Consider the following 15,408-nt stretch of genomic DNA (forward strand, 5'->3'; position numbering starts at 1 on the left):
ATGATAAAATGGGGGATTACTTATATTAGACTTATACTTAAAGAGGAATCATTTAAAGGTGGGCTCTTTTGAATTGGGGCAGTAAGCATCAACGATCTAGCAATCACCCAGAACACCCTAACAATGATAGCCTAGAGCAAAACCATGAAAACCCACTTACACTGCAAAAATAGAATTTTATTTGTATTTTGTATTCCCATAAAATATAAACATACTTGTAAAAAAACTAAAACAAATATGCAATTTTAAGATATTAATTGATGGAACAGACTGAATTTGAACATTCAAAAGCTCAAATGTTACCAATTTGATGAGAAACTAATGATAAACTATAATTTGTAAAATTAATATTTTTTACTTTGTCTTTGTGTTGATCTACAATCTTGTCCCTGACATCCTTGGACAGCTCTTTGGTCTTGGCCATGGTGGAGAGTTTGGAATCTGATTGATTGATTGCTTCTGTGAACAGGTCTTTTATACAGGTAACAAACTGAGATTATGAGCACTCCCTTTAAGAGTGTGCTCCTAATCTCAGCTCGTTACCTGTATAAAAGACACCTGGGAGCCAGAAATCTCTGATTGAGAGGGGGTCGAATACTTATTTCCCTCATTAAAATGCAATTCAATTTATAATATTTTTGACATGCGTTTTTCAGGATTTTTTTTGTTGTTATTCTGTCTCTCACTGTTCAGATTAACCTACCATTAAAATTACAGACTGATCCTTTGATTGTCAGTGGGCAAACGTACAAAATCAGCAGGGGATCAAATACTTTTTTCCCTCACTGTAGTAGGAATGGATGGACTGAATATTGCACATGGTTGTATTAACAAAAGGAATGTATTTGGGGGCAGTTTTAACATGAGGTGGATGGCCTGATGGAAAAACTGTTCCTGTGCCTGGCTGTTCTGGTGCTCAGTGCTCTGAAGCACCGGCCAGATGGCAACAGTTCAAAAAGGAAGTATGCTGGGTGAATGGGGTCAAGAGTGATTTTACCATCCCTTTTCGTTTCTTTGGATGTTCTAGCAGGGTGGGTAGGGGAGTGCCAATAATCCTCTCGGCACTCCAAACTATCTTTTGAAGTCTTCTGATGTCTGACTTGGTACCTGAACCAAACCAGACAGTTATAGAAGTGCATAGGACAGACTCAATGACTGTTGAGTAGAACTGTATCAGCAGCGCCTGTGGTAGGTTGAACTTCTTCATCTGGCAAAGGAAGTAAAACTGCCCTCTGTTGGGCCTTTTTCAAAATTGAATCTATGTGGGTCTCCTACTTCAGGTCCTGTGAGATAGTAGTGCCCAGGAACCTGAATGACTCCACTGTTGCCACAGTGCCATTCAGAATGGTGAGCGGGGTTAATGTTGGGGTGTTCCTCCTAAAGTCCACAATCATCTCCACTGTTTTGAGCGTGTTCAGCTCCAGGTTGTTTTGAATGCACCAGATGACCAGATGTTCAACTTCCCTTCTGTATGCAGACTCATTGTCATCTTGGATGTGGCTGATGACTTTAGTGTCATCTATAAACTTTTGGAGCTTGACAGAGGGTCCTTGGCAGTGCAGTCATTTGTGTGTAGGGAGAAGGGTAGTGGGGAGAGCACACATTCCTGTGGGGCACCAGTGCTGATTGTACATGTTCTGAAGGTGAATTTCCCATTCTCATTAGCTGCTGCCTGTCTGTTAGAAAACTGGTGATCCACTGAAAGATAGAGCCAGGAACAGAGAAATGTGTTAATTTAGTCCATAGGAAAGTGGAGTTGATGGTGTTAAAATCCAAACTGAAGTCAACAAATAGTCTCCTTCCATAAGTCTCTGGTTGTCTAGATGTTGAAGTATGTAATGCAGCCCCATATTGAAGCATCATCCACAGATCTGTTTGCTCGAAACTGCACGGGATCCAGGAAGGGTTTAGTGATGTCCTTCAGGTGAGCCAACACCAGTCACTCAAATTACATCATGACCATATACATCAGAGTAGCGGGAATGTAGTCATTAAGTCCTATGATTTTGGGTTTCATTGGGACTGGGATAATTGTGGAACATTTTAAGCAGGGAACTTCACAATGTTCCAGTGATCTGTTGAAGATCTGTGTGAAGATGGGAGCCAGCTGGTCAGCCCAGGATTTTAGACAAGTGGGTAAAACTCCATCTGGGCCCTGTGTTTTCCTTGTCTTCTGTTTCCGGAAGACCTGGCACACCACAGGAGAGGGGAAGAGGGTGGTTGCACGAGGTGTAAACGTTTGTGTGCTTTTAGATTTAGATTCTTTTAGCCAATCTAATCTCCTTTGTCAGTCTGTTTTTGGACTGATTGTACAAGTTTTTTACCTCACTCCTGTAACCATTTTATTTGAGCTGATGAAGCTTCCTGAGTTTTGCTGTAAACCATGATTTGTCGCTGTTGTATGTTAAATAATTCCTAGTAAGAATATACATATCCTCACAAAAACTGATATATAATGTCACAGTATATGTGAGCTTGTCCAGGTCTGTGGCTGCAGCCTCAAAAACACTCCAATCAGTGCAGTCAAAACAGGCTTGTAGTTCCAGCTCTGCTTCATTGGTCCATCTCTTTATAGTCTTTACTACAGGTTTATCTGATTTTAGTTTCTGCCAGTAGATCAGAAGACGATGAACCAGAGAGTGATCAGGGAGACCCAAAGCTGATCGAGGGACAGAGCAATATGCATCCTTTATTGTTTTGTAGCAATGATTCAGTGTATTTCTGTCTCTGGTGGGGCGTGTAATGTGTTGTCTGTATTTGGGCAGTTCAAGTGTGAGATTTTACTTGTTAAAATGTCCAAGAATAATAATAAGTGAGTCTGGGTATTGTTGCTCCTTGTCTGTGATGTGATCAGCAAGCTATAGCAGCGCTGTGCTCACACACACGTGTGGAGGAATACAAACACAACAAGAATACACTAGGAAAATTCCCGCAGTGGGTAGAAAGGCTAACAGGGCGCCTGTAAGGCACCGCTGTTCCTCTGACAAAAATGTCCATCAGAACGTCTAAATAATCAAAAACTGGTAAAAGATTGTCTGGCGTGTGTTGCAGAATATTCAGCAACTCGTCTCTAGTAAAACTGATTGGAAATAAATGACTAAACACAGGATCATACAAAAACAATCATACAAAAAGAGAAAAAGAACTGGATAGCTCCACACCAAGGCGGCCATCTTAGGAAAAATGGAACGTTAGCGGTAGTTCTAGCAGAAATACTCTGGATCATTATGCTTTCATTTAATCAGGCTTCTCATTCAATCAAAATACAGCCTCTGCTTTATTAGCCTCCACCTGTCTCTATTGTTTGCATACTTCCATTGTTTTCACCCCTCCACCCCATCATCACCAGTTTAGGTCCTGTCCTAGGCAGGGGTAAGCTCCACTCCCCTGCCATCATCACCTCTGGTAGTTCAAGAAAGTATCTGAGCGCTGAACCATAGGATGGGGCTAATTGGAATCTTTTCTGATAAAAATGGTTTTGTTGGAAAGCAGCGGCATGTGGGTGTCCTGCCATGGACACAATGCCTGTTTAACGTTCTCAGTATAGTAGACTCAAAACAGAGATGTTAACCAGTTCCAATGATTCTTACAAGTCTTTAGCTGGCACTCTAGTGTTTTACCTCATTGAGTATTCTGTGGTGTGCCCTTGTGAGTCATCTTGGCTGGACGGCCACTTCTATGGAGAGTAGCAAGAGTACTAAATCATCTCCATTTATAGAAAATGTATCTAACTATGGAAAGATGAATATCTCAGCTCTTTTTAACCCTGTCCAGCTTTAAGCAAAGCAACAATTCTTGATCGTAGGTCTTCTGAAATCTCTTTTTTGAGTGCTTTTTATAAGTCAAAGTAGCTCTAACTCAAACCTCCAATCTCGTTTCATTAATTGGATGCCAGGTTTGCCAACACCTGAATCTAATTAGCTTTTGTTGACATCTTTAGACTAGGGGTTCACTTACTTTTTCCACAGCACTGTGAATGTTTAATGGGATGTGTTCAGTTTGTTTGTTGTTAGCTCAAGCACATTGTGTTTTTCTATACTTGTGACTTTGATGAAGATGAGATCACATGACAAATTAATACAGAAAACCAGCTAATTCCAAAGGGTTCACATAATTTTTCTTGCCACTGTATGTAAGCAAAATGGACATTGTCATAGAAATGAACCCAAATGAATCTATATAAAATCGAATCTAATAAAGATCCGAATTGAATTTAATCGTATCGAGAGCTGTGAATCTGAATCAAATCTGTTTCAAAACCCAGCACTACACAAAACATATTATCATACTATTTCAGAAAACAAATTCTCTCCATATCTTCAAAAGGGCTCCGTAGATTTAGGCTTAAAAATAAATAAAAAAAAACAATAGTAGCATGTCACACAGTCATATACAGGCTTATGTTTGCGTCATTCATTGATATTTCTTCTTCTTTCAGATTTGTCCCTCACCTTCTGAAGACCTGGGTGTTGTCCTTAGTCTAATTACTTGGTTTTATATTGTCTTATGGGGGAATAGGTTAAATGAGGTTCTTTTTCTATATGGGGTAAGCTCCGCTCCCCTGCCGTCATCACCTCTGTCAGGATCTGATGGTTCAAGCAAGTATCTACCTCCCTTCAAGAACTATACACTTCCAGAGTGAGGAAAAGGGCTGGAAAATCACTCTGGACCCCACTCAGCCAGCCCACTTCCTTTTTGAACTGTTGCCTTCTGGACGGTGTTACAGAGCACTGAGCACCAGAACCGTCAGGCACAGGAACAGTTTTTCCCCCTCAGGCTATCCATCTCATGAACAGTTAAAACTGCCCCATTGAGAAAAATTATGTGTAATTCACAGCTTAGTCTATTTATATTCATCCAACATATCCAACCTCTTCTGCCATTACATTCCCTTGCATCTGTATATAACAGATTTGTATTTGTATATATATATATTAGTCTTATTGTGTATTTCTAAATATACATATATTTTCTATTCACTTTTTATTTTTTATTACATTTTGTTTATTATCTCTGTCTTGTTGTTGTATTGTTTGTGCACTGGAAGCTTCTGTCACCAAGACAAGATCTTGTATGTGTAGGCATACTTGGCAATAAAACTCATTGTGATTCTGATTCTCTAGTGTAAATGAATGTGGATTTACTGAAGTAAAGTACGTTTTTGTGATGTGATCAATTGTAGAGGGAAATAAGTTCCCAGTTGAGCGCTCAGTAAACACAACCCAGGGTATCCTTAAATAAATTTACTACCTCTGTGTGAAAGTACCACTAAGTGTCCAAAGCTGATATATGAGCAGTTCTACCAAGAGGTCAGGGCTTTTCCAAGTAACAAGAGCAGCTCGCTCAGAGAACACATACCAAATATGGTAAGACGTAGCATATGATGCCTCTCAGTGAATCTCACACTGAAATGAATTTTGTTTGTGTGAGAAGGATCCTGCCTGTTATCATATTGTCCTTTCTATAGCATAACCAGGAGTGCTGACAGCTTAAACGTTCACCCAAAAATGAAAATTCTGTCATTTACACTCACATGTTGGTCCAAACCAGATCTTTCTTCTGTGGAACACTAAAGGTGTAACAAAAAATATTTGGACTCTTTTGGACACTTAATTCACAGTTACAGTGAGGCAGATTTAAAGGCCATTGGGCATTACCTGCTGATAACCAGAACAAGCTGATCTGTGCAGGCTTTGATGCGGTTCTGGGCCTCCATGTGTGTCATGCTCTCTGTGCTATCTCCATTGATGGCCAGGATGGTGTCTCCCGGGCACAGGTCGCTCAGTGCTGCTTTACTTGCAGGTGTTATCTGACAAAAGCCAAACAGAAGAACAGTTAAATAAGCACCACACCCAAGCCAAACACTGCGGTGCCTGGAGCCACGGGTGCCATTACAGACTGAATGCTAGATCAATAACACATGAACAATCACTCAGTTTACTGATTAATGTGGTGACTACTCCAGGTGAGACACCCAAGGAGGTCTATTATTCCAGGAGAAACTGTTAGTATTCACATTCATCTCAGTGGCAATTGCTTAGCTGGCGCATGACCACCGGAATTACACGAATTGACACCTGCCCTTTTCTTACATAGTCTGATTTTTTTAGTATGCTAATTTTTGGTAGTTAACAGCATATTGGTGTGCATGTAAACGCACTCACTGATTGGCTGATGGAAACACCAGAGCGCTAACAGTCCCAAACCCTTCACTGTGACATCAAAGGAAGCAGATAAGAAAAAAATCAAGTTTGTCCAAAAAAAAGTTTTGATAAGTGAATTATTGGCAAATATCTTCTAAACAATTTGTTGAATTTAAAATTATTTTGATACATTTTGGTCATGAGGGTCTCTAGATGATACATCCACAATTTCATACGATTTGTACCAGTGGTCTAGGAGAACTTTGTAAAGTAGGTCTAGTAGGAGTTTGTAGATCCCTACAAAGTCACTAGAATACTTAGTAATGAAATTACTTCACCCCTGACAGATCTGGGTTTTTTTTTAGAATTTTTTGGCAACTTTGGACATTTTCTCCACTTTTCCAAACTGTTTGGAACCCGATAACTGCTGCTTGCGGCTATATGAAGGACAATTATTTCTTTCTTTTGCATTGTAGCCTCGGTCATCATAACCTTTTATTGTAAGGAAAAAAGATCCAATAAAAGTGAATGGTGACTGAGGCTGTAAGTCCCTTTTATATTCCACAAACGAAAGAAAGTTATTCTGAGCATTATATTCATGACCACACTACACGCAAAGACCATGTGCTCTGTCTTATCCAATTTTTGGTGAGCGCTAATTCTAAGCTAAATTTCTGAGCCAGCGCAAAGTGCAAGCAGGTACAGGTGGCAGTGCTTGCACTAACTGTGGGTGTATGCTCGCAAACTGTGGGTGTATTGTATGTTAATAAAGTGGCGCAAAGTGCAATTGGCTATTTCCCTGAGAAATAGCCAGTCACAGAGCAGGGGGTTCCTCAAGGCAGGAACAATGGAACATGTGAGACAACATGTGAGAGAGTTCACAGCAAGGATGTATTTATTGCGTGAAAGAATGTAAGACAGATATGGTCCAAAATTTCTGTTCTTTTATTTCATTGCATACAGTCCATTTACAATACCAAATTATTTTGAATAGACTGTCTTCATTTATATCGAAATTGTTTGACAGGGAATGGAATATATATTAGGATGCATATGGTGCAATAACCAGAGAATAACCCATTTATGCCTAGACTTAGTGCATGCTTGCACGAAAATATAAAAACTTCTTGGCCATACCTATAGACTTTGTGCATATGACATATTGCATTATGATGTGCTTCAGACATATGACTTAAAATAGGGACCAATTGTTTATTTCAGAACAATAAATACTACCATAATGTATACATACAATTGTACTTAACAACACATTGGAATAATTAATATTTGTATTTATAAATTCATACAATTGAATTTGAATCATTTTTTATCTGACAATTGGGGGAGGATGCTCAGTTGTCATGAAAATAAAGGCATCAATTAATTTATGCACAATATAATGTCTTTTTAGGCTACTTTCTTTTAATTTTGAGGTCAAATATAAGCCAGACATTTTCTGGGCAGGTTTCATAACGTTCAGCCAACATAGAACAGCACTTTGTTCTATGAAATACAGTGAAAATGACTTAATTCCTTAAAAAATAAAACATTTTGATTCTCTAAAATGTTGTTTGAAACAGTTGCAACTGTTAGACATTCATCTGAGACATGTGTCTAACAGAAAGCAGGGCTGGCTCTGTAAATCTTCAACACTGATGTTTTCTGACTGTGTGGAGGCTGTAAGAGATGATCTCCAGCAGAGGTGTTGACCTTCTGCAACTCATGTTCTCCACACATGACAACAATTATATGTCAATGATATCCTCAAACACACTCTTAGCACACATCCTGCCAGCACTACTGGGATTTTAGATCCCAAAAAACTGAGGTTGAATGAATGATTTGGCTATACCATCCAAACAGGGATCAAACTGTTAAGAAGACAGATGTGTTTTGGAGCATTCTGAGTTGATTAACTTTAACATTTTTAATGTCCCTATGCACCTTTAAGTATTCAGAGAGCTCTAAAGGTTGCACAAAAGAACAGTTTAAACTTTCCGCCAGGAAGCTAATAAAAAAATAAAAGGAAAGAAAAGTTTTTAATTCGTAAATAAGGTACACAATGATGTACTGTCTGTGGCTAGCCTGAAATGAGTATGGCCACTAAGAGTAATTGTCTTTACATAGCCCACCTCGGAGTCATTAACTACATGACTCATTTACTTCACTACTTCATCAAACAGCCTTTAATTAGACAAGCACACAATTAAAACCCCCAATATTTAGAAAACAGAAGCTCTTTGCCTGTAAATAAGGTTAATGCCTCCCATTTAACAAGCCTTATAACAATTTGCATGGCTGCTTATTCTAACTGTAGCACACATGTTGTTTTATCATGGTTAACCCTGCTGAGAAAATTACAAGTCACTGAGGACAAATTATGTGACCTGACCTCACTGGAGGTCTTGTCAGGTTATGATATAGGTTTAGACATTCATCTAAGTATAATCAAGTTAGTTCTGGCCAAGAAAAATCCATGGTTGGGATAAACATCTAGGGAAAACATTAAAACTTGCCAGTGTAGACAGAATGATGAGGAGAGAGGTGAGGTTTACTCGTCAGGCTTAAAATATGAGCAGTATTCTGTATATCGTTTCATTATTTCAGTGGGGATCCTATGAAACCCCATAGCTATGTACAGTCGAAAAAGGTAAATACAAGCATCACACTTAAACACATACATTTCTTTTTCTTTACATTTGACTTTTTTGAAAACATTTGGTCTATTATTGGAAAAACCTCATTCAGTACCATTACATCGCACCAGTCGAAAATAAAGTTTGTTTCTAACACCTCACGCAAACCTGACCAACACTGAGACGACATGTCAAGAACACGGTCATATTTTTTATCATCTGTCTTCAGAGTCTGTATCGCAGGAATTGGTGTCACTGTCTCCTGAGAAAGATGAATCGTCATAACAATCTTCTGTTTTAACCCACGAAGTGCCTGTGAAGACATGATCGTCCAGCTTCTTGTTCATAAAATCACAGACGACTCTGAATCGTACATTTGGGGTTACGCCATTCCATATGATAATGGACAGAGGTGTGTCTCGGACGGCTAACACTCTTCCAAATGTGCGTATAGAAATAACACCAATCTATTTCCACTAAAAACAAAGGCGGATTGTCGAACGAGACATCATCAACTTCCCTTGACGTTACATACCTTTTTATTAAACTCGAATCCGGCAAAATACTCACGCTTCACAATGTTCGAAGTGGACAGATTCAGCTAATTCTTGCGCTTCGGGGCAAAACCCAACCCTTTAGGTAATTGAACTTGCACTCGCACCGCAGAAACAGCCATGGTCACCAACCTTCTGAATATTTTCTGAATGTGCTGACTTGTCCACTCACCTTTTAAACCATTCGACACAAGCTTATTAGTCACTACCAACCATCAAAGGTCAAACCAATGACCAAACCAGAGGTCAACAAACACACATCCTCTCAAGCTTTATCAGATGCAAAACAGACATCCTATCAAAACATCCGGTCTATTGTTATATCTCAAACAGACATCCGGTCTACTATATTGTTATTGTTATCAACCATAAACATCTGTCAGCTACTTCTGGCCACACCCCTCATCAATCAAAGTGACATATGCCATCCTATATCACTACTACCATCGCTAAACTATGGTAACTGTTGAAAACCATCATTAATCCTTATGAAAATTAACCATGATTTACTACAGTAACCATAGTTTATCCATGGTATTTGTAGTAAAACCATGGTAACCACAAGATTAACCATGGTTACTACAGTCATACTACAATAGTACTATAGTAAAACAATGGTTAGTTTATTGCAAGGGAACGCAAAACCCAATGCAATGGAATGCAAAATTATTTCAGAAAATAAATTCCCTCCCTGTCTCGTAAGGGTACAATACCACGATTTTAAAAGCAGTTCACAAAATTAAAACAAATGGTGTGATAAAAACTAGGGGAGGAAAATAAAATGATTATTCACAAGTTCTTGTGACACAGTCTTGTGCTTCAAAATTTCCTAGCTGCTACTTAATCTCATTTTGAATAAAGTTCCTCACGTGGCTTTCTGGAATGTGGCTGTGTTACAAATCCAGGGACTGTGGGCAATGCATTTCAGCATTCTATAATGACTGCAATGCCCTTACAGAGCAATAACAAGAGGACAGACCAGAATGTGATAAATTACCCCTATGAAATCCCCAAGGGAGCCAGCCAGTTATTGAAGATCAACAGGGTAAATAAGTTTATGAAAGATCACATATGCTGAACTGGTTCAGAGATTAAAATCTTCTCAATTACAAATTTCTCAACTGTCATATTTTTCTTAGTAAAGACGATATTCTTGGCAAGAAGTAGTGAAAGTATTGCTTCATTCTAGCCTCTGGATGTTATGGGGCTGTGAGTTCCTGTCAATGAATGACAACATTTGTCAGTCTAGACAACCACTGACAGTTTGTTAACTATTGCATTTGGCAATGATTTAACAAGCATTTACCTGGTCAGTGTCATATTCAACAGGAAAACACCAAATGTTTATGCTAATAGCTCAGGCACAATGATCCAAAGTTGTGAAGACCCTTAAATCTTTATCAATTATGCCTATTAATTATAAAAGCCTGAAGATGTAGTACAACATAATTAATAAGCATGACTTCCGAGTTTTATCACTAGTACACAATGGCTCTGTTCCAAACCTAATGAGCTTTCTTGCTGTCTACTGCCTACATAGGCAACAACCAAACTCAAATGGAACTTCATAAGTGACTGATTTGGAAAGCTCTACATAGGCAGCAAACCGTACACTAGTGTTTCTCAATCCTCAATCTGCACATTTTGGATGTCTACCTTATTTGACACAATAAATTCAGACCATGGAGCACTCTACCAATTAGCAAATCAGTAGAATCAGGAGTGTTAGACCATGTTTACACCTGGTACTATGATGCGTTTCAGGTGATCCAATCACATGTGGTCAGGAGAGAGACGTCGCTGTTTACACCTGGTCGCTAAATGTGTCTCCTATGACCACTTGTGTTCAGATTTGGAGGGGAGAAAATCTGATTTCACGACGACATGCATCAATCACTGTGTTACAGTTTTCTGCATGATATTAAAATCTAACAAAGTCAGAAAAGACAAAGAATGTGCCGAAAAAACTGTGCAACATTTCAAGCAGAATTATTAGTTACTGGAATTTCTTGTATTAACCTGAGCTTAAGATGTTTGTGCTTCTCATCTGTCTCGCTGCATGCTGATATCAGACACACTGAAGAAGATCCGTGAAGTTCTCGTGCTTGTGTATGTATTCACTTTTTCGAATTTTCCAATCAGATGGTTATTTCCTTTTAAAGCTGGCAAAGTTGAAAACCTTGTTTTGGCGCAGTAGTTGATTGACAGCTGAGAGGTGGTGCTTCACTGCTGTCTGGAATGCATTCAGGATGATTAGCATTTACATGTCAAATGTGATGTGGTTGCATGTGTTTTTGACCACATTCGTATGTGGTTTTTCTGATCCGATCATAAAACACTTTAGACCCCATTTAGACCTGTATTTAGGGTTGGTGTAAACAGGGTCTTAGATTAAGGAGACATCCAAAATGTGTATGATTTAAGAATTGAGAAACACTGAGCATGTTTTACATGAACATCAATGCACTGATAAATACCAAAAATCAGCTTATTCAAAACATCTGACAACACAAAAATCATTGGATTGATCTTTCCTTTTGATGTCAAATCATAAACACTCAAGTGCACATCGCATATGCACATTGGATAAGCCAGTAAAAACAACAGTAACGGTGTTAATATGCAAAAATCTACCTGTGTTGATCAGTTTATGCTTAAAACGTTTATGATCATACCATGATGAAGGAAAATGGTTTAAGGTGTTTACATTACCACACATGTTCGGCTTATTAAGAATACTTGGCATGAGATCATGCACGTAAACATCGTATACAGTGATGTATGTCATACACTGGGCATCGTCTATTTGTGGACAAATGAGGAGCACATTATATAGCTGTTGTGAATGTGAACTTAGCAACAAACAAAATCTTCATGCTGTTGTCCGCCAAAATAAAAGCTTGACAGTTTTTAAACTCTTTGATTTGACTGGACTGCATAGCAATGCCATGTGCAAGTTAAGATCTTATAGCAGAAATATATTACATATATTGTACAATAATAATTATAATAATAAATATTATATTACAAAATACAATTATATAATTTTAAAGTTGACTGGTATCCAGAAAATAATGATGACGAATAGTGGGCTGAGACCCTATCACGAAGTATATGAACAGTGCTCCACTGTTTTATTTATTTATTTATTTATTCATTTTCTTTGTTTGTGGAAGAAGTGAAAAAGGTCTGAGTTTGGTTCATTTTTAAAGAGGACTCAAGTATGAACCCTTAAAGAGTAGCCAAAGGGCTCTATTTTTGTGAGTGCGCAAAGCGCAGCGCTACGCGCTACGATCGTACGCATCGTCTTATCCAATTTTGGTGAGAGCGCTAATTCTAAGTGCAATTTGTGTGCCAGCGCAAAGTGCAAGTGGGCGTGGGTGGGAGTGTTTGTGCTATCTGTGGGTGTATGCACGCAAACGCGGGGTGTCTTGTATTGTAATGGAGTTGCAAAAAGCGCAATTAGCAATTTTCCTGAGAAATAGGTCATTGCGCTAAGACGTCTGTTTTCAGCGCAAAGTCTAAAGTCAGATCATGCATTTGCAGTTTGGAGATTCCACCAGTAGGTTGTAATGAAGTTCATAAATATAGTGGAACATCAAATTATGTCCCTGCCGCTTGCTGTTTGAGCCTTTTTTTTTGTTGTTGTTGTTTTTACAAATATTTGAGATTTGTGTTAAACTATCTTTTGGTCATAGTTTATTTTTCAATTATTATTATTATGTTTACATTTACAATTGTATTTATAATATAATTTGCATTGGTATATTTCCACCTGTTTTCGTAGAATGATTTTTAAGTAACTGCAAAGGGGCCGGCAGAAATATATCGAAAGAGTAAAATGTTTTAATTTGGTATGTTTTTCTTAGTTTTTTTTTTAACCACATTATTTTGATTATATTTTTGTTTTGTTTGAAGTGTCATTTTAATAAAAAAAATTTTTTTTGGTTAAATTGTTTTGTGTTTCAATAAATTAATTACATTTTTCAAAATCGACCGGTAGAATTGCAGTGCATTTGGATACAGTCACTGTTAATACTAGTTATGATTTGTGTGTCAGTAGATTAAAATTATTAATAATACTTACATTTTCTATAATTTAACGGAGTGTAAATCCAAATCCTGATGAGAACCACCTTTTCCATGCATCCAAAAGTTATAGAAATATGGCTGTCATTGAACAAGGACGCAGTTAACACACAAAAAAGTCCATAATTCTATTTTCCTAATTCATTTTATACAGTCCATTTACACTACCAATGTAATGATTGTGGAGAAATCAGGAGGCCAGACAGGGAATTCGGATCTAAATGCGGTTTATTAATAACTGAAACACAAACACGGGAACAAATGAAAAGTCCACAATGGGAAAAGAAAACTCAAACACAAAATAACGCACGAGTGAACACAGGTTGACAAACATCCACGAAGGGCAGGGTTAACTAAAACGAACTCGAGAGAAGAAGGCAACACAAACACGGATGAAGCACTCACGGGCAAAAGCACGAACATGAAACGATAACGATTGACAAAGGGACGGGGAGAAAGCGTGGTTTAAATTAACAGACAAGGTAATGACAAAATAACAGACAGCTGCGGACAATAACACAGTGATCAGGGCTGGGAGCGTGATCCGGGAATTGTGGGAAGTGCAGTTTCACACACGGACAGTGAGACTCAGGGCGGACAACAGGGAAAACGTGACATGGAAAGGGATCGGTGACGGGTGAAATGGAAAACACGGAGCGGACAACAAGGAAACGTGACATAAATGTGATTAGAGAAACAGAGAACATAGGGCAGACAAACACAGGAACGTAACAACCAACTTGTTATGAATGTGCTGTCTTTGTTTATATCACTGGTGCTTGACAGGGAATGGACTATATAATAGGATGCAGATGGTGCCGGAGAAGAACCTCAGAATTAAATTGCACTTGACCCAGCTCATTAGCTCAGTTTCACCAAACCCACTTGCACCTAGACTTAGCGTATGCTTGCACGAAAATACCAAAACTTCCTAGCCACGCCCACTGACTTTGCATGTATGACTTATGGCATAGTGCTGTGCTTAGTGCTGGTCATTACTAAATTATGGTCAAATTAATCTCTTTTTAGTTTTTTGTTTATCATCGCAGTTAAAATCGTAATATTTTTCAAAATAATTACAATATGTTTTGTCTAATTCATAAAACCCTGCTAACAAACATAGAATACATTGGGTGAAATATAATCTTTTTAAAACAATATATATTGACAAAATTCAGAATATAATCAATTATATTTAAAACGTCTCTCCCTTCGCAGATTTTTATCTTCATGAAACTTGTCGCATTTTACACTGTAAAAAGTGGTACCCTACAATTGTTACAATAAGAAATTATTTTAACCTGCTCTAACCCTCAAAATGAGCTGTGTTGGTGTAACTTAATGTGCTCAGTTTAATTCAGTACTAAATTTATTTTTTCACTTGAATCAAACCAGTTAATTTAGATGTTACCACATGAAGTACATTTTTACTGCTTTTTTTCCGTGTGGTTTTGCTTTCTCCGTGAAGGATACATGTGATACTGCCTTCAATTTGGCCAAAACGAGGTTAGAAGGCAGTATAAAAAGGCAATATTTTCAATATGACTTTAAAAAATATGCTGCCCTTGCAGATAGCTCACTAGGTTTTGGAACATATCCAAAGTCTCCATAGTTACCAGCAAGCTGTCTATTACTAAAATTGCATCTTGGGTTGACCCAGTAATCTCTGCATTCACTGAGGAAACTCGATCTATGGTGCCAGATGGAATGGTGCAGACTAAACATCCATGACCATTTGTTTCAGAAACACCACAGATAAAGCCCTGTTTCTTAATTTTAAAGAATAGTTTACCCCAAAATTTAAATTCTGATAATTTATTCACCCTCATGTTGTACTGTTGTTATTTTGTTTTTCCATAGAACACAAAATTAGAATTTTTTAGGAATCTTCATTCAGCTCCAAAAAAGACAAAAAAAAAAGAAATAAAATTAAAGCACATAAAAAGTAGTCCATATTGACCATATGATAGAGTTGTGAGCAACAAC

At 38.0% G+C, this 15,408-nt stretch overlaps 1 protein-coding gene across 1 annotated transcript in view; it reads right to left on the reverse strand.

The window, feature by feature from the left end:
• The window catches only part of pdlim4 (PDZ and LIM domain 4), a 65,272-nt gene that overhangs the window by 46,856 nt on the left and 3,008 nt on the right, over window positions 1-15,408 (reverse strand). Inside the window, exon 2 of the mRNA XM_052104213.1 lies at window positions 5,658-5,809. Coding sequence (XP_051960173.1) covers window positions 5,658-5,809 — 152 coding nt within the window. The remainder of the gene's footprint in view (window positions 1-5,657; window positions 5,810-15,408) is intronic.

This window comes from Xyrauchen texanus, chromosome 34 (assembly GCF_025860055.1).
Source record: "Xyrauchen texanus isolate HMW12.3.18 chromosome 34, RBS_HiC_50CHRs, whole genome shotgun sequence".
Lineage (NCBI taxonomy): Eukaryota > Metazoa > Chordata > Actinopteri > Cypriniformes > Catostomidae > Xyrauchen > Xyrauchen texanus.